The sequence below is a fragment of the Apiospora aurea genome (assembly GCF_038362705.1).
Source record: "Apiospora aurea strain CBS 24483 chromosome Unknown utg000006l_segment0_segment0, whole genome shotgun sequence".
In the NCBI taxonomy this organism is placed as follows: domain Eukaryota; kingdom Fungi; phylum Ascomycota; class Sordariomycetes; order Amphisphaeriales; family Apiosporaceae; genus Apiospora; species Apiospora aurea.
In genome coordinates, this window is record NW_027117393.1 from 2961464 (window position 1) to 2981541 (window position 20078).

At 52.7% G+C, this 20078-nt stretch overlaps 2 protein-coding genes across 2 annotated transcripts; both read left to right on the top strand.

The window, feature by feature from the left end:
* Window positions 1-537: 537 nt before the first annotated feature.
* PG986_009487 (uncharacterized protein) lies at window positions 538-3475 on the top strand (the record flags this gene model as incomplete). The annotated part of the gene is made up of 5 exons (XM_066845709.1): window positions 538-690; window positions 749-846; window positions 1177-2308; window positions 2361-2523; window positions 2595-3475. The coding sequence occupies 5 exons, from the start codon at window positions 538-540 to the stop codon at window positions 3473-3475; spliced, it is 2427 nt and encodes an 808-aa protein (XP_066698107.1).
* Window positions 3476-4653: 1178 nt separating this feature from the next.
* On the top strand, window positions 4654-5649 carry PG986_009488 (carbon-nitrogen hydrolase; the record flags this gene model as incomplete). Its single annotated transcript, XM_066845710.1, has 1 exon — window positions 4654-5649. The coding sequence occupies one exon, from the start codon at window positions 4654-4656 to the stop codon at window positions 5647-5649; it is 996 nt and encodes a 331-aa protein (XP_066698108.1).
* Between the last annotated feature and the right edge of the window lie 14429 nt (window positions 5650-20078).

Below are 20078 nucleotides of genomic sequence, written 5' to 3' on the forward strand. Positions count from 1 at the left end.
CGAACTCAAAGTCCCAGCTTCCCAATCCGGTCCCACTTCTATTTCGCTGCCTTGCGCGACTAGACAACTGGAGATCAATGGGATTGATTGTGGCTGGTCGCTCCCATCAAACCTGAGCTTCAATGTTGCAGACAATACTACTAAGAACACGCGACAATTAGTCAGCCAACAGCCACACAGCCTTGCCACAGTCTGCGAGTCCATCGGCCCTTGGAAAAATCCGACGATTCGGCCATGTGGGCCCAAGCTCAATCGGCCTCTACCAGTCTATTCAAAGTCCCTGTCATCGAGCGCGCCCCAACGCGAAAGACCCATGCATGCATGCCATTTATTTAATCCAGCCAGCCCATCCCGACCAACCAGACAACCTCCCAAAGACAGCCCCCGAGAGCTTGGGTTTTGGCAATGCGCGATTCCAGCTAACCTTGCACAACTTCAGCGCGCCGCAGAGGGAGCTCGCTTCCGACATCACCTCTAACCTCCCAACAGCAGGCGAATCCGACATCGCATCGTATCGCACTCCCGAATTCTTGCACCATGGCTGCCAAACGAAAGGCGGCCGGCATGGCTGCCGCGGTGGTCGAGGAACCGGTCGACCCATCAGACGAACTCATGTTCCTGGCTCTGGGAGGCGGCAATGAGGTCGGCCGATCCTGTCACATTATTCAATACAAGGGCAAAACTGTCATGGTACGGGTATTCCCCTGGCGTCTTCGCAGCGCTCACATGCTAATGTCGCATCCAACAGCTCGATGCCGGCCAGCATCCTGCATATGATGGTCTGGCTGCCCTACCATTCTTTGACGACTTCGATCTGAGTACGGTAGATGTGCTCCTTATCAGCCAGTAAGCGCACCCTTGACCCCCCCTTCCCTGTCCACCTGTAATACGTAGAGCATACCACGAAGGCATCACGGCGGGTTTCGTAGGGCGAGGAGGCTTCCTAGACCTAGCAAACTCCATTGGAAGAAGATCCTGCCAGTCTCTAGTCGCATCATTTGATGATGACCGGTACTCAGATTCTGCGAATGTATCCAGCTAGCAATAAAGTTATTCCTTTTCATGTTGCCCACTCTATCCCGTCCTGACCGTCGTGATGTCTCGCTATGCTCTTCCACATATCCTGTTATACCATAGGCCCCATATGGGATTTTGCATATGCTGATCTTCTCAAAGTTTCCATATCGACCATGCTGCGTCCCTGCCCTATGTGTTGGCGAAGACCAACTTCAGAGGGCGTGTCTTCATGACGCACCCAACGAAAGCCATCTACAAATGGTTGATTCAAGACAGCGTGCGAGTGGGAAACACATCGTCAAACCCAACTTCGCAACCAGTGTATACTGAACAAGACCATCTGAACACCTTTCCTCAGATTGAGGCAATCGATTATCACACCACGCACACAATTTCTTCTATTCGGATCACCCCCTATCCTGCCGGCCATGTCCTCGGTGCTGCCATGTTCCTTATTGAGATTGCTGGTTTAAAGATCTTCTTCACAGGCGATTACTCAAGAGAACAGGATCGTCATTTGGTGTCCGCCGAGGTCCCTAAAGGTGTCAAGATTGATGTTCTCATCACCGAATCCACCTACGGTGTTGCCAGTCACGTTCCCCGTCTGGAGCGAGAGCAAGCCTTGATGAAGAACATCACGGGCATTCTCAACCGCGGAGGGCGAGTACTCATGCCCGTCTTCGCTCTCGGCAGAGCCCAAGAACTCTTGCTCATCCTGGACGAGTACTGGGGCAAGCACTCGGAATATCAGAAGATACCTATCTACTATGCCAGTAATCTGGCTCGCAAGTGTATGGTCGTCTACCAGACATATGTCGGTGCCATGAACGACAACATCAAGCGACTGTTCCGTGAACGTATGGCCGAAGCCGAGGCTGCTGGAGACGGAGCTGGCAAGGGTGGGCCCTGGGACTTCAAATATATCCGCTCCCTAAAGAACCTGGACAGATTTGACGATGTTGGAGGTTGTGTTATGCTGGCCAGTCCGGGTATGCTGCAAAACGGAGTCAGCAGAGAGCTCCTGGAGCGTTGGGCCCCGAGCGACAAGAACGGTGTCATCATCACCGGTTACAGCGTGGAAGGTACCATGGCGAAACACATAGTCACAGAGCCCGACCAGATACACGCAGTCATGTCTAGGAACACGAATGGTGTTAGGAGAGGGCCAGGTGGTGATGGAGAGAAGGTCATGATTCCCCGACGGTGTACCGTCGCGGAATACTCCTTTGCGGCCCACGTTGACGGCAATGAGAATAGGGAATTCATCGAAGAAGTCGCAGCGCCAGTCGTTGTAAGTATTGTGCATCGCCCCCTCCTACGACATGTTGCTAAACCCGTTGCAGATCCTTGTCCACGGTGAGCAGCACAATATGATGCGCTTGAAGTCTAAGCTCCTCTCCCTCAACAGCGGAAAGCCCGAACAGGAGAAGACCAAGGTGTACAGTCCTCGCAACTGTGAGGAACTTCGCATTCCTTTCAAAGCCGACAAGACGGCCAAGGTCGTCGGTAAGCTGGCTTCCATCCCCCCCCTAACAAGCTTCATATGCCCGATGACTCCGATGCCCCGCTAGTCACAGGTGTACTCGTACAGAACGACTTCAAGATGTCTGTCGTGGATCCTGAGGATCTACGAGAATACGCGGGCTTGACAACGTCCATGATTGCCTGCAAGCAACGCCTGACGCTGAGCGCGGCCGGCATCGATCTCATCAAGTGGGCTTTGGAGGGGACCTTTGGAAGCATTGAAGAGCTGCCCGAAACTAAGAACAGGGGGTCAAATGGTACTGAAGAGAATGGGGACGAGAAGATGGAGGACGCGGACGAGGAGATTACACAAACCATGGCCGCCTACCTGGTCATGGGCTGTGTTACTGTGCGATACCGCAACAACGGCGAGGTGGAGCTCGAGTGGGAGGGCAACATGCTGAACGACGGTATCGCGGATGCTATCATCGCCGTGCTCCTGTCGGTGGAGTGCAGCCCTGCCGCGGTCAAGCAGTCCGCCAGCAAGAACCCGCACACTCACGAGCTGCCGACGCGGAACCTGCACGCCCACCTGTCGCCGCAGGAGCGGCTCGAGCGGCTGTTCCTCTTCCTCGAGGCGCAGTTCGGCGCCGACGCGGTCTCGCCGGTGGCGGTGCCCAAGCTGCCGCCCCTGACCAAGGACGAGAAGGCGGCGGTCAAGGGGGAAGCGGACGCAGGCTCCGAGACGTCGATGGAGCTGTCGGACGACGGTGAGGAGGAGGAGAAGCTGCTGCAGGCGCGGCAGCAGGCCGAGGTGGAGCGGCTGCACAAGATCGGCATCCCGGTTCCGGGCGTGACGATCAAGGTCGATAAGATGGTGGCCACGGTCTGGCTGGAGGACCTCGAGGTCGAATGCCCCAACAGGGTGTTCGCCGACCGGGTCCGGGCCGTGGTCGAGAGAGCGGCCGAGGTAACGGCGCCGCTTTGGGGATAAGGGAGATTAAAGGGGGTGGGGTGGTTCTAATGAATGGAAAGAGAAAGAGAAAAAAAAAGCCAAGTGGCGTTTGGCGTTCGGATGAGAGACGTACTCCAGCTTTTTCGCAGTTCTATCTACGAGGGGAATGACGCAGCTACACGCTTAGCTTAGTATGTTTCCCATTTGCATGTATCAGGGCTGAGTGAGACCCGGCCAGGAGGTGCCAGACAGGTAACAATCACGAGAACGAGTGCTAAGAAACTATAGATAGGCGCAATTGACTCGCCGCAAAGCCGGCCGAACCATGGTGTTTCACAGATCAGTCAAACCCTTGGTCAAACTCTCGTGAACATTGCCAAGCCTAGGGTTGCTAGGCAGTTTATATCTAAGTCAAGGAGATGGATGTTGCTGTAAGCAATCATCGACAATGCGAAATCGATCTATGTACTTATCTATAAATAAGGTGAATTCATCCCATCTCTTGTCCAACTGGGCATTGTGAAACCAAAGAAGGCGCATAACCCACTAAACAAGAATCAAGTATCAAACGTGGTAGGCCTCACGACATCATGGCCTGAAAGCGGTTTTTGTCTTCTTTCAAGTCGTTGTAGACTGGGTGTCGGCGGTATCGGGCTTCTCCGCTGCCCAACATGCGGAGCCGACCTCCGAAATCCTCGGCCTGGTATCGCCGGAGTAGATCTACACCCCAACAACTCTGCTGGTACATCTAACGAGTCAGACAACACACGGGCAGCGCCAGCTTCGCAACCAGACGGTTTGCACTACCAACATCATCCACTTCAAGATTGGAAACTGTTCGATCATGGCCATTGCAGCAAGTCATCTCGGCATCTCCCCGAGTCTAGCGATGACGTTAACCAAAAGCAGGCAGTGGGGCAGATTTGCTCGACCGCCTCCATGGCGCACAACCTGGAGCAGTGCGTGAGACTCATTTCTAAGGCCGCGGCTGCTGGTGCGAAGGTACGTCCTTGGCTTTTCACGTAAGCCATCAACGGGTCATGGGACAGCAGTTGTGTCTGTTGTTTGTTATGCAACAGCACTCTGTGGGCCAGTCTCGGGCCGAGCCCAACGACCAGTGTCTGGAGCTCCTCCGAGCTCGAGGAACTCAAGTGGTGCCCCTTTTTACATGCACTATGCATATATAAGGATCATAAACATGGCTACATCAAGCCACTATGGGCATCTGGATGATTACTCCGAGTGCTCAGGCACGCCTACTGACCTGTTTTGCCAACCAGGTCCTCTTTCTGCCAGAGGCATCAGACTACATCGCCACATCAGCCGCCGAGTCCCTCTCGCTCGCAAAGCCAGTATCCACTTCCCCCTTCGTGACCGGCCTCCAGTCCGCAGCCGCGAAGCACTCCCTCGCCGTACACGTCGGGATCCACGTCCCTGTGCCCGTGTCCGCCCTCGCCAAGTCCTCCGTCGTGAACCCCTTACTCACCGCGGCGCCCCAGCCATCAGAGGAGAGCAGCAGCCACAACAACTCATCTACTGGTGTTAATGATGCCTCGGTGACAGAGACGGCAACGAAGCTCTACAACCGCACCATCTGGATCAACGAGGACGGCTCCCTGAACGAAAAGGCCTCGTACGACAAGCTGCACCTCTTCGACTACGCGACTCTGCGCGAGTCCGCCAACACGCAGGCCGGCGCCGCCTTCACCCCGCCCTTCGCGTCGGCCCTGGGCCGCATCGGCAGCCTCATCTGCTTCGACCTGCGGTTCCCCGAAGCGGCGCTCTACCTGGCCCAACCGCCGGCGCAGAAGCAGCAGCAGCACCACCACCACCAGGAGCCCGCCCAGATCCTACTGTACCCGTCGGCCTTCACGGTGCCCACGGGCCGCGCCCACTGGGAGGTCCTGTTGCGCAGCCGTGCCATCGAGACGCAGAGCTGGGTCGTCGCGTCGGCGCAGGTGGGGCGGCACGGCGAGGGGGCGCGGCGGGTGAGCTACGGGCACAGCATGGTGGTGGACCCGTGGGGCCGCGTGGTCCTGGAGCTGAAGGGGGTGCGGGATGTCCGACGACGCGCGTCGGAGGAGGCGAGCGGCGCGTCGGAGGAGGTGCTGGAGGCGGAGGAGGGCGCGGTCGGGGAGATGGGACTGGTGGATATTGACTTGGGCGAGTGGGAGCGGGTGCGGCAGAAGATGCCGTTGGTGCGGAGAACGTGAGTTGTAACAGTTTAACCTAACCTCACCTACTTCTTCATGTCTTGAGCTAACAGTGGTTTCCAGCGATGTATACTCCGAAATTTGACCTGGCGGGCATCAGAGTCACGCCTAGGGGGCTTCAATGGAGAATATTGGATATGCAAAGCAGAACTGCGAAGCTAGACTGATGAGCTACTACTATAGCTGATGATGCGATGTTGGACCATTACCTCAAAGATAGTCTCATCACGACGATATAAGCATTTGCCAATTCCTCATATGTGGATTGAGACAAGAAGTATATGTACTCCTTGTCGAATCGCCCCTTACTGAGAACAGTCAGTCGGGGGCTCTTTCTCAAGCGATCAACTTGTCAATATGCAGGAGCTGCGATGTTCGAGTTTACGCCCCCAACAAGCGGACCGCGATGTCTAGCACGATTTCGTAATAATAGGGGTCCGTCTCATCTCATGGACAATTTCAACTACAACCTCATGCACCGCCGTGTTACCAGTAGAAATACCTCCCTTTATCTTATTAATAAATTGCATTACCTAATGCAAGATCAGTCTTACTGGCGATGCTGATCATCACCACATAGGTCCAGAGATTCAGGGGCCCTATAAGACAAGAAAGATGAGCGACGATCTGAACTCTACCACATGGTGGAGAGAAAGAGAGAATGTGTGTGTGTGCAACAGTCAAGCTGATTGTAGCGCAAAGATCAGCTTGCCCAGGAAAATCTTCAGCCGTCGGGAATAGCCTGTATGGTAGATAGCGTGGCCAGTAACGTAATACATGCATGTTCTAGTACGAGAACTTGATGTTCCCGGGTCATGTAGCCGGTGCTCGCTTTTTCCCACATTATCGACGATCCTGAATCTTGACAGCTGAAAAGTTCGGACGAGAATGATCTAAAAGGGGGCAATGACGATCACTTCTCGGCGTTGATGCACACGCGGCAGGCGGATCTAGTCAACGGGGGTTCTTTAGTCGGAGTCTCGGAAGAGACCCGGGGTACCTGCTTTTCTCCATCCTCATGCTCAGTCACCCGAACTGACGAACACGTTCGGCAATAGAGCCCCCCTGCTGCTGCTCCGGCTATCTGCGTCACTTCTCCCGCATAAGCAATATATATGGAGAGATTTTGCGATACATTGCCGATGACGGGATCAAAGGAAGGGAAGAGTGGAGAGATTACCCGTTCGTCCTCTTCTCCTCCTAAGCTAAGGTAAGGATCCCGTCCCGTGTGGCATGGGATACAAACGCATAGGTCTAGGCCGGTCGGCCGGAACAGAGCATAAGTACATGATGAAGAACAACAAAGTCAAAACACGGGATATGGAGCCGAACGCCGCAGCAACTCAAGCGGCTTAGGGAGGCCAAAGGGACGAGGCGAAGCAGAGTCGCAGCAGAACTCGTGATTCCACGTGGGTTTCTAGCCTGTGGCATCTTACTTTCGTTCGTCCGTTCCTTCTTTCGGTCTCTCTTTTTTCGATCTTCCTCATCTCGCGTCTCACATCATACAAGAAGAGATGGAGGGAGCGAAAACGATCAATCATCCCGATCGTACATGTGTATGCTTGTCTTCCCCTGCCGCGCCGGGTTTTGATTGGCACGAAGACGTTCGTTCCTCCGATCGGAAAACCCGTGTTGAACCACGCAGCAGCAAGCGCATATGCAGATGCAGGTCGGTTGCAAAATGCAGGGCCAGGACAGGGTCAGGTTCGCCCCAAGCATTCGGAAGATTCTTACCAAGCCGCCGGGTAAAAAGGAACACGGGACCAGGGAAATTTCGAAACTGAGGAGCTGAGTGTTAGAGAGAGAGAGAGCACACGTGTGCGGAAACCGTATACCGTATAAACTAGAGCAAACTAGATATCGCGGTTTGGTTTTCGTGTCGTCGCACCGCCTTTCCCCCGTAGCCAACAGGATAGCAGCGGAGCAGATCGACAGGAGGCTCATACCGTTTTTCAGCTACACAAATAGCTACCTGCAGGGAGGGGCCGGGAGAATCCTGTTTGGAGCTGGCAACGGCGGATTCGTGTGTGTAAGGGTGACGTTTCGGTGTATACTTTACTTTCCATGTATGTGTATCGCAATGCGTGCTTCGTCTATGTCCAGGAAGCACAAGAGTCAGTGCCGCGCACACAGCATGACTGTTTGCCGGAAGTCCCCGGGTAAGCTTGGCGATAGAACCCTTCTGGAAGACTGGAAGAGGTCCAGAGGCAAGGATGGTCAGGGAATCTTACTCTGTACAAGGGGTCGTCAGAGAGGGCGCGTTGGATGGTTGGGTAGCGAGGTAGGACCGAACGACAACCTCTTCTCCTGCTTCTCCTCCCGTTCTACTGTATCAGAATAAAATGTGCATGCTCGTGGGGGGTTACGGGGGACTGGCCGGGCCATCATCACCCCACGCGGCAACCACTTTCCTGCCCAAGGGATGGCATATTTGTCAGCTTACGCATCTTACACTCAGTCGACCAATGCGGAAGCTAGGATAACCCAATTGCCATGGTCGGCGTAAGACTGTCAGATAAGTTCGGTCCCAGAGATGACCACCGCATTGTCCATCGCGGTCAATAATATTCAAGGATATCGAAGGCGAGGAGGGACAGGTCATCATCCTCGCCGCCGTCGCCGAAACGGAAGGGGTGGGAAACGAGGCTGTACACACCTGAAAAAAGAGTGCACCTTGCTGATGACATTACCTGGTTGGACGGAACCGGTATCTGGTGCTGTTGCTATATCAGGGCTGGCTGCTTGGTAAAGGGCCTGCAGTAGCTCCAAAAGGGCATTGCAGACCTGACTGCCATCACACCCAATTGCCTCCTCCGGGAATGAGGGAGGGCGCACAATTACGTCGAGTCATCAGACAATGGCAAATAAACATCCCCTACGCCGTGCTGTACGCGTATGCCCAGGTTGGCTGGGAAATACGAGCCGAGAGGGACGACAAGCAGTAAAAGGAATCATCCCAGACCCCCCCCCGAATTCGCCAGGGGATACACACACACTTCGCCCCGTGACAGAAGCGTGGATGTTCGTTTGTCCATATAGGTAAGTAGGTATGTATGGGATGGAAAGGTTAAAAAAAGAAAGGACATCGAAAAGAACATTACGAGAGAGACAGAGGTACATGCGATATTGCGGAGGTAGCCCGCTGGTACCGGTACTTTCAACGTACCGGGACGTGGTTCCTGAACATCCGCCCGCTCGCTCGTCTCGCCTCAAGCACAAGCTCAGGCTTCAAGAAAGATGACGGATCACTTCTGGCCTTCCCAATTTTGGCGACGACCGCGGCGCGACGCATCGGCTCGGCTCCTCGACAATTTGGATGGTGCAAAAGGAAGTCAAAAAGCTAGCACCAGAGCTACTCAAATCTAGCCCGTACCTGCATCAATCGGCCAAAGGTGGCGCGCTACTCACTGGCTGTTTGCATTTTGTGCGGTTCCCGTATATATATGCCAGCAATTAATCTTGATCTGGCGGCGTCGCGAACAAACGAGAAAATTGAAAACAAAATAAAGAAAATGAGCCACAGGCGGGGATCGCTACCCGGCAACCCAGGTGCGTGTGGTGGCCCAGCAAGAAGTACATACATACATACTTGATAAGTGAGTATGATTGCGCCGGGATTACGAGTCATCCTCAGCGCGAAAGAAGACGATGATGGTGATCAGGGATGGACTGTGGGGAGATGGCCAAATTGGCACCATGCTCCTTCGGTCTGGCTGTTTCTTCTCGAACAAGTAAGAAGCTGGTTAGCGCAGGGTCGTTGGTGCACTTCGGCTGAGGGGATATATCACCCGTAATGATGTTGGTCAGGGGGTGCGGGAGTAGCAGCAGCAGCAGCAGCGCAACGAAGGAGAAGACTACCACGCCAGGTAAAAGGTACGACGATGGCCTTCTCGATTGGGGCGACCTAGCCGGGCGGATGGTTCCGGGTCACGCGTCCGACCCAAACCATGGAAACATTCAATGATCCAATGTTCCCTCTGGCGAATCTAACTGATACGTGATCTGACCTTGGAGTACAACTGCACGTCGTATGGGACTGATCAAAGCAAAGGAAAGCAGAGGGAAATGGAAAGCATCAATCAATACATTCTATACCAGCAGCCTGCTATAGTTTGCAGAGTTTTCCCTGCCCATGTCTTCGTTATTTTCTTTGCTTCTTCCTTCATCCTCGCTCCCCCCCAGGTCCCCGTCTGTACATGCCATCTGCTTTTAGCGGCCTGCTTGACAAGTGAGTGGCCTCCAACTATTTTTTAGCGGTCGCGGACTTGTGACCGCCCAGCCGCCTTTCCCTTTCAAGTCAGCTCTTGTTGTAGCGACCCGAGAGTATGGTTTCCGGGAATCATCATGCGAGCTCCTTATTAACCTTGCATTAGCCTTGCAGTTGGCTCGACGCCCCCCCAGCCAGGAAAGTAGGGGATGTAGGTAGGCAAGTGGCAAGGCACTTGTTATCCCTTATCACCGACAACGACGACAACAAAAACTGTAAGTATGCAAGTAAATATATACGAGTAGTATAGCTGGAATGGAGGGGGGCATTCGATCGATGTAATCAACTGCCGGCGCGAAAACAAACGTCAGGGGCAATCTATTGCTTCAAGCAACCCGAGAAAAAAAAGACGTTGAAGAGAGAGGCTCAATCGTTTGACCTCTCTCGGGGCCGCGGAATTGCTGCTCGATCTCCCTGAGGCGCGGTTGGCAGCCAAGTAAAAAAAAAAAAAAAAAAAAGAAAGAAAAAGAAAGAGAATGCGATTAGTGGTTGCACGAGAGAATTAAGTTTTTTTTCTTTCTCTTTCTGTCGAAAAGAATAAGCAGACGAATTATGACAGAATTGCGGGTTTTGAGTTTTGAAATATTGATGCTCTTGACTGGAATTCTTTTCTTTTTCTCCCCCTTGGATCGATCGTGCGAGATGAAATCTTAGCCAGCCCATATGCAGATGGGTGCCGAGGGCCAATTGCCTCTGCATGTCTCTATTTTTGTCTCAGGCAGGGAGACGTGTGGGAGAGGGGATGCTTGGACAATGCGCACGTCAAGAAAGTCTATTCGCCTCCAAGGAAGGGATGCCGTGGATGACATAGGCGCATCTGTTTGCATTTCCCTCTCACCTCCTCTCGGATCTGCCATCCGGAAGTCTATCTTGTTTCTATTTCCCTGGGTGCCGCCGGGGGAACAAATTCTTCTGTTTGCTGTGGTAGCTGCTGCTTGGGCCTCAATTGGAGAGTCAGTTGGGTGACGTCTTGAAGCTGAAATTATTTCAACCGAGTTCCTGGTAACCTATAGAAAAGAAGCAAACAGTCGAGCCCCTGGCTGCGCTGAGGTAAAGTTTCCCACCCTGATTTGTGCTGTGTAAAGGTGAAGAAATGTTTGCTCGCGTTATATCACTTTGGTCACTGCGAGTTGTTTGCTTCAAAGATATATATGAATGTTTAATATAATCAGTTACTTTATTCTCTCCAGGCAGCGATCGGTGCGCTCTTCACTATACTCTGTAAATCAGGGGGTATCTTCTATCAACCTGGTGCCAGCCCAGCGACCAACTACATGGCTGACAACCCTCGAAACAGGAAATGAAAATCGCTTGTTGAACCAGGGTCGCTCTTCCTCCTCCCTGTTCCTTGCCAAATACATTGTACAAGTGCCCAAACGACATTGACGATCAATCCAGAAACGTATCTGGTAACCCAATCCAAGCAATATGAGTACAGACTTCCCGCCATCAAGTGTCCTGTCCCCGTGAAGAGATCTGGATGGCCGAGTGGCGGGCAACAAAAAGAAACAAACAGAAAAGCAAAGTCTATATGCAAACCAATCCCAGATTCTTTTCCCAGCCCAGTTCCCTTTTGTGTAAACCGTAACCAGAAACCCGTCGCAAAAAGGGGGATCCCCATAAATTCCAATCATTGTGTGCTGTGACCACAACCGTAAAACCAATTCATGTGCTGAACTGAAAAAGGGTATTAAAACGTGTGACCATGCGTGGAAGTAGCCACCATCAGGGGCGTAGACCAGTCGTGGTGGCGCAGTGGTAGTCGGGAGATGCACAGAGTATTGCCTCTGTAGCTCTCGCGGGAGTTGTGACTCCGTGGCGCAGGACCCCAAGCGTGCTGATCGGGAATGCGGAAGTTGCGCAAACTCCCAAGAGCCCTGAGGCATGGCCGAAAAGAAGACACCGATGCCGTTCCCAGTCTATAATTAACGCCGTGATGAAAAACAAGTCCAAGATAGTTCGAAAGTGGAAGCGTGTGAGATCTGGCATCTCATTCCCTGCTGGATGCAGGCGGCAGCGAGCCGAAGTAGTGTATATCGTATCGGATCGGAAGATGGTGCATTAAAGGTATATCGGCATACTGCGACATTGCAGTCGAAAAAGTTGTTGTACAGTTGAAGCGCAAGCGATTAAGCACTAGCGAGCACGCTCCACCGCCGGGAGCGGACACGCCAACAGTCGCTTCGGTGGAGCGGATGTTCATGTTGCGATACAATCGACAAAGTGAGGATTGGCCAGGTTCCTCGTATTAGACATAGCGTAGTAGTAGAGCCGGAGTCGTGATCGCATTGGTCAACATTGCTCGTTCAAAGAGAATGCATTGAGACTATTATGATGGCTTGGGGCGAGGAGGAGGCTTGGGCACACCAGTCGTGTCGTATGCACCGCGACCCATGTTGGCGTAGCTCTGCATCTCAGTATCAAACATGGTAGTCTGTTTGAGGGATGTGTACTGCTGAAACAAGGTCATGGTCAGCAAAACAATTTACTCCAACAGGATTGTGTCTACCCCCTTATAAGGGACTTTCTCAGGTCGCAGCCGAGAGCCGTATAGGAAGGCATTTTTACCACTCCCCCATCGAATTGGATTATGAAGCCAAGAGGCAGGGAAGAGGCAAAGGACCAAAGAAAGCAAAGGGAAACGAGAGCATGTAGTCATCTCTCCCATGTGTGTGTGGCATGACTCACAAGTTTAGGCTTCGTAGTGCGACGAAGATAGGTACCTTGCGAGGCGCGGGATGTCGTGGGTTAGGATTGGCGAGGTTAAAGAGGCGATGATGCAGCAAGTGCAGGGGTTCTTGCGTCGTCGGGTAGTGGGTTGCTTTCAGTCAAAGTACTGAAATTGTAGGGTGGTAGCCAATTAAGAGCTGATATAAGCACCGGAGGCGTCGAAGGGGGATGACGACCAGGTTATATATCCGTAAGGAGGATTTTGGTCGGCGCAGGTTGTCTGTCGGTTGCTGAGGCGGCTTGTTGGAAGCTCGTGAATGAGACAGCAGACCGAGTATTGCTGGACGTCGACTTTTTGGCGATGGTCGCGCAAATCTGGTCTCGGGAAGGAGAATGGATTATGTATGAGGTCTCAAAAAAGAGAGCTGGATTATTGTCGTTGTCTTGGAACGATATGCCAGGTACGGCGGCTGCAAGTTTTCGCTGGGCTGAAGCAAGAAGCTGTTGCTGGAAATGCTGCTGTTGGCTGCTGCCGGTGGAGGAGTGGATCAGATCGCTTAAAGCAGTGCAGGAAGGAAGTGCGCTCGCTGGAACTGGTAGTCGTACAACAAGGGAGTGTCGGCAAGATATGTGAGTTCTTCTGGTCTTCAAATACAGGCAGAATAGCAATATATGAGAGAGGGAGCGGATGAGCGAGACTGGAAACTCTTATTGTACAAACAACCCGAAAGATGGTTTAGAAAAAACTCCTCTGAAATTGGGCCTTGGGAAGGGGGTCGAATTCCGTCTTATAAAAAGCCATAAGGGCGTGTTGGCCTTTGAAGGGGGGTGTGTGCGTTTCCAAGGGGAAGGAAAAGGGTGGTTCAATTTACCAGGCCTCAAACTGCGCGCATGTAAATGAGCGACCCAGCAGGTACCTGGCCGGCGCAGGGAACCACCTTGACAAGCCAAGTCAACCGCGGGTGCATGGGTAGGCCGGTTAGTGTACATGAGGATGCCCCGTTAGGTCGTTTGGGGTGTTCGGTACATGCTAACTTGGTCTGCGATGCTGGATGCTGGATGCTGGTCCAGGCCGAGCATGGCAAGTAGCAGTACAAGTGCCACTACTTGCACCCGGGCTCCATTACCATGAGCTGGACAACAAATTCAATGGGCCGGCCGGGCAGACAGACGTCAGTAGGATGGGACCCAGGTCTCGCATCGCCCTATCGTACAACACGAAGAGAAAGTACCCCCCATACTGGATGTATTGATTGATGTACGCTCTTCCTTTCTCTAACTCGGCTTGAGCCTAGCTTTCCATAGTATCATATGCAATGCATGGCGCTGCTGGTGTTGTTGTTCCAATGGATGCTAGACCAATAATCGCTAGTAGGGAGAATTGGGGGAAAAAGAGACCCTTCTTTTGACTATGTTGACAGAACTCTCGACAAGACTAAACTAGCCACTCCCTAGACTCCAAAGTCCGTCACGGGATTCGGTTGCATACTCTGCCAGTAACTGTTACAATTTACATTTAACATGGCCTTCAATTTGATGAAATTGACTGCACATCAATACATAACATACCTAACACACTTGATGCTGGAAATTGCACAGCAGTCCTGCCCCGTCATTGATACTCGGAGAGCTTCAAGTAGATGTGCAATGTCCACTTGCCTCTCTGGCTCCCTGTCCATGATGAGCAGTCACTTCGTTCGACTATTGAGCGCAGAAGAAGCAGTGTGTGGTTCGGGCCGGGGGGGTGTTCAACAACAAAAGACGGAATTGTCCCTTCAAACCACATCAGTACAGTGGAGGAGGCGCCTGTAGTTTAGTGGCGGCCATTTCCTTGGTGGGCCGACCAGCCCGCCTAACGCTTCGCTCCGGTTGGGACAAGCATGGAGGGTAGGGAGTAGGGACGGACAGGATAAGTCGGGTACGCGAGGTACCCGGTACCCAGCAAACTGAACCAGACACACCAAGACCAGACCGACAGGTCGCTCCCACACCCCTGAACATCGTGCTTCTGGCAGCAAGAGAATAATGCCACAGGGTCTGAAATGTCGTTCTGGGATTGTCCTACAGGCTAACAGGGATACAGGGGTGATCCTTTCGTTGTCGGTACACCAGATCCACCTGGGTAATAATTCCCTTGCCCGACACGCTAGACCGGGCTCGCGCCCACTTTCGAAATTTTCTCGAATATTTTCTATCCCTTCCACGCTTCCACCATTGCTTCCATATCAGGCCTCGCGATGAACAATGCTGCGAGGAGAGGAGCATGTCCACTTCCGTTGTCTGATGCCCAGCCTTGCTGAGTTTCGCAAGTGCCGTTGAGGTGGATTCGGGGCCAGACTGTTATGGCTCCATAGCGACAAGGTTAGTTCAGTAACAGCATGTCATTGTCTCCAGACCTGCAGAAGAAACCATGCCGGGGGGGGACACGTCTTGATTGGCAATCTTTTCAAAGTTTTTGTCGGTTTCATCGGCCCAGAACCTTCTCTGCCGCGTGGGAAATGATCCCTTGCGACAGAAAAGGAAAAGGTGATGCTCTCTGCTCTGTTACTTGGGTCAGGAAGGAGGGGGAAACGACATGGGGTGCATACAAAGTTCTTGGGAAACGGTTCGATGGCGGGTCGGGGGGGACTAGGGGAACGCGGAAGGCAGAATGCCTAGCTGGGTAATCAAAAGGTGCGAGATTGGGAAAACGAACGTGCCTTGAGTCTTGACGTATTGCCTGGGTGAGTCCGTCCGGTTAGTCCGACCGGCCATCGATCCGGTGGGAGTTGTTGTGGTCTGTCGAAGAGACTGGTAACATACGTATTGGTGCAGTAAGTAGGCCAGCCATATTCCGCTCGTATGATGGATGGTGGTGGTGAGGGTGCTGCTGCTGCTGAAGAAAGAGAATTGCCGTGCTTTGCGCTTATTGCATCCTGAACTACTGCACACGTGCTGTCGGGTATGTCAGCCGCGCAGCTGAAAGCTACTATTTTGGGTTCATTGATGGGTGCTTGCGGGAGGGCTGCCAGTCAGAGAGCATCAGCGCGTCCGCTTCAGGCTTACTTGGGTGTTCTTAGGGTCTGGTGTGTTGGTGACACGGCGTCCATCCTGTCCTCGTTCCGAAGCCCACTTTTGGGGAGACGTGCGACTAGCCACTGCAGATTCCATCCTTCGGCAGTGGCACAGAGACATTGGAGAGAGAGACTGAGTCCATACCAAATAGTCCGGTAAGAGCGTTACGCCACGAGAATACTATGCTGCCAATACTACGCGCGCTATAGCGACGATTCCAGAAGTCGAATATAGAATACGGAGTTGGTGCTGTGAAAGGAGGCACCGCATTCGATAATGTCTATTCTTAGTTGCATGACGGACATACATGGTGGTTGCTTGCAGTATCGCCATGGCCCAAATCTCTGGGAATGTATCAGGCGCAGGAGAAGGACTGGGACCTCTATTCTTGCAGTCGTTCCTGACTAGGCATGCAGTGCGCGCATGCTCCAGGGTTTCTGACAGCATGGATCGTGGGTTCAGAACATGTTTCCTGTAGTGTGCCTGGCTCTGGCAGACGCAAAGGTGCCACGAAGACAGTGTCTGTCGGATGCAATGGACCAACAACATGATGAAGAGCTTCGTATATCTTACGAGATGTGCCTTTTCCCGATGGTCCCCGTCACCGGTTTCTCTACCTTTGACGTCGGGATAGGATGGTGGTTTGATACCACCTTGGAGGGAGGCATCGAATGGAGGGAGAGGGCTGACACAACAAGGAAGAGCCGGCTTTCAGCTCCCGCGTACCCATAGGGGCCAATGATAGCTACATACTCTGTGTCCTGCGGGTTTTGGCGTCGAACATGCGTGATGAATTGGCATGGCAAGTGAGTCAAATATAGTATAGACTTCCCCTGATGCAATTGCATCCAGTGTTTGACTCGGCACCGATGGGAATTGCCAAATCGATGGGGTCGTCACGCATAGGGGAAAGAGGGCAAGATGCGTAAAAGTACCTACGTTGCAGCTCTCGTCGAGTCCGTTTTGGCGCCGGCGTCCGTGGAATATCACGTAAGCATCTGACCAACAACCACCACTTATCTGTGACGTTGGAGGGACATAGTAGTATCAAGAGCACGCACTTGCTACTCTAAACATGAGGTGGTTGTATTGCGGTGAGCACGTCAGCAACCCAGCCGTCGTAGTAGCGATTAATGAACAACGCGACTCGATCTTGAAGCAAAGCGATCACCGTGTAGGGTCGCTGCGCTAAATTATCGATGTTTCAGCCGGTTGAACGATCCTCATCGGGACGTACATAGGCATATATCCGAGCAATGCCTGGCGGATCTCAGTATGGCAATGACGACGACGTGGTGTAGCACTTGGCGGCCAAGCCAGAGTTGGTAATGTACAGACAAAACAGAGTCTGCAACCTTTCGAATGTTATGCTACGGTTGCAGTGAAGAAACCATGCCACCATCGCTCAATACCACCACTTTCGAAGCGGGGCATCCCACGCTCGGCCGGTTCGTCTGAACCACTCGTACTGTAACTGTTGTCTTCGACGAGTTGCCCGAAACAGCCACTCAACGCTAGAGATTCAGTTCAGTCGTGAAGCATCACCTAATGGAACTACCACCAGTTGATCTTCATGAGTATAAGACACCAGAAAATGCTGCAGGTCCAGCGGGGCGGCGTCCGCCACCCGCCCTCGTAATACGGACTTTGGTTTATTCGGCTTGCGCAACGCACCACGAGGGCACCGCCCACGATGTTATTGTACTTGTAGGTATTACCGAGCTACTTGCTTTGCGATTCGGAGATTAGCGGACCGGACCGGGCTTATGGCACTGCGATCCGGCGTCGTCATGTATGTACAAAGCCCGTACGGTAACCAGTCAACCCAAAGCCAGCCGGCTGAGGTAGGACGGAATCTGGGAGCGCGCTCGTCTTCCGAAACAAGCTTAGGAATGGACAGGACGTCTGACATGCTTGTTGTTCCGTGTCGGGTGCCAATACGATGCTTGTGCCACTCCAACGAATGCAGCATACGGGCGTAATAGCGGCATCTCGCCAAACGGGGTCCCTTCCGTAGGCCGTTTGCAGACTCCCAAATCCGACCAGGCCAGAAAACCCCATCATTGGCCCCGTTCACATAACAGGCGACGATGCCCCGTAGTATGCAAGCTTGACAAAACGGACGGGCCCGGGAGAACCACCCACGTCACCGTTCAACAAGACAAAACGGGCAATGGTGCTCGCATCGTTCGCTCAAGCTGAGCTGGGGTGAGTCCTCCCACACCGTTGCAGATCATATAGAAACAAACAACGCGATCACGAAGTCCCATGTCGCTGGGAGAACATCCAGGCCCCAGCCACCCAGTTGCCAGCCCCCTAGGTTAGCCTCAAGGTTAGCTCCGTCACCCCAAGGCAGGTAACCGAAAGGGGGTATTTTGGGGGCTTCTAGAAGGCTGCTGCATGCGGGTTGGGCTGGCTTGAGGCCCGATTAACGAGGATTTGACGTTCTTGGTTCAATGGTTAATGGATCAATTGGATGTGTCAATGACATAGCGCCGTACCTGTACCACCCGTCTCCACTAGCATGGATGATGGAACACCCGGTCAGAAAGATCTTAATTCCAGAAGGAAAAATTCCCTGATTACCACCTTAAGCTACGGCATGTATCCATTGACAGTACACCTTCGGCAATTTCCCAACATTCTTCGGAGGGCATCCAAGCTGCGCTTCCCTGGGTGCAAGAGACTCTAACAAGAATGCAGTCGATCCACCAGGAACCGGCGATAGTGATCACGCATCAGAGCATGGGTCTTGTTCTTGTCCTTCCTTTGGACCATTTGTTTGCGAAGGTGCGGTGGCCAGGGAGAGATGCACCATCGGACCTCTAGATGCTTGCGAACCAGACACTAGCTACCAACGGAAAAGGAGGCCGCGGGATCTGTCAATTGATAGTCGGAGGAGTAAGCTTCTTCCACCCGGCTTCCATGTTCTCCAATCTATTTCCTCGCGTGCCGTAATATGTACATAACCGTGCCCTGTTAACACTAGGAGGCAAGTCACAGGACTAGTAGGTAGAGGAAAGGATAAAGATTGAGATGGGTTCGATTCCTATCAGCGCTATTGGTATTCACTTTTGATCTTTTTCTGGTAGCAGAGGGCAGCCCTTTGCCAGTGCGTTTGGTATGACCTTCTGTCAGCCTTGACTGATCGATCTGGCTTAGCAATGGTCCAGGTGCTAAGCCTCGTTGTTGTATGGCATGATGAAGGAGTTTTCCTTATGTTGAGTTATCAGTCGCGCCAAACCCGTCGGAACTGCTTGCGCTGCTTGACCTTGACCTTGGTGTTGAACGGCCATGGGCATCGAACGACTTCTTTGGAGAAAGTAGACGGTACTTCCAGCTCTGTAGTAAGAGTACTTTATCTACATCACCTAACCTGGACTGGTAATGCAGCTTGGGAGGGAGGGATGAGCGAAGCCTTTCTGAGCAACCGCGCCTTGTTCCTGCATTAGCCAAGCTCGGGGAAGCTCCACAGAGTCTGCATTGTAGTCAAGTACCTAGTCAAAAATAGGCATGAAACAGGGGAAATTATTGCCTCTAAGGACAAGTAGCTACATGCTGGCAGCGGATCGATCAGCCGCGGGTCGAGAGTCTGGTGTCTGGTCTCGACGTGCCACGAGAACATGGGAGCCGGCGGCGAGATGGCTCTCGACAACTCGTATTGATACCTATCATGCAGGGGAATAGGACCTCATGTTGTTCGCCATGCCTCTATTCCCATAGGTAGGCCGGCTTTGGCACGACGAGGGGGGATGGCAAGGCTCGGTGAGAGGGCTCACATCTGATGTCCGGTACATGATTGGCCGCAACAGCAGACCGTTTGAGACTTGATGGGGCAAGAGTGGTGAAAAAAGGTTTATTCCGACAGGGCACTGAGTGGCTACAGGCATCCGCAGTCGCGACGCAATGAGTTCATAACATCAAGTCGAAACACCGATTAATAGTGGACTTAATGGATGAAGAGCACGCATGCATCGTCCAATCGTCAGGTGACGAAACAACGACAAATTGAATGGTTCGAGCGAATCACAAGCCCATGGCAATATCGCGTTCTTTCATTGTCTCGGCGTTAGCCAATTGCCTCAGACAGTACTCCGTAAACTAAGCGCGGAGACTCTCTGCCATAACCTTGGTGGTGAATGACGCCAAGATGTCTGATTAGTCAAGCTGCATACGACCTACCGACGCCGCCGAACGCAACGTGACGCAGTTGGGCAGCCTAGCCTTAAGCCCTACTGCATATCCCGCATCCTACATACCACATAACTACTTACATACTTACTTACATATGGACAGCCAGTATGGAGGTGTGCCGCTATACCGATAGCGCGACCATATGTCGTCTTCATCGTCATCCTGCCTACTTCTCATCCTACTCTGCCTGGTCTACTGTATCTCAGTGGATAAGGCGCTCACATGTTTTACATGCTGGTATAGA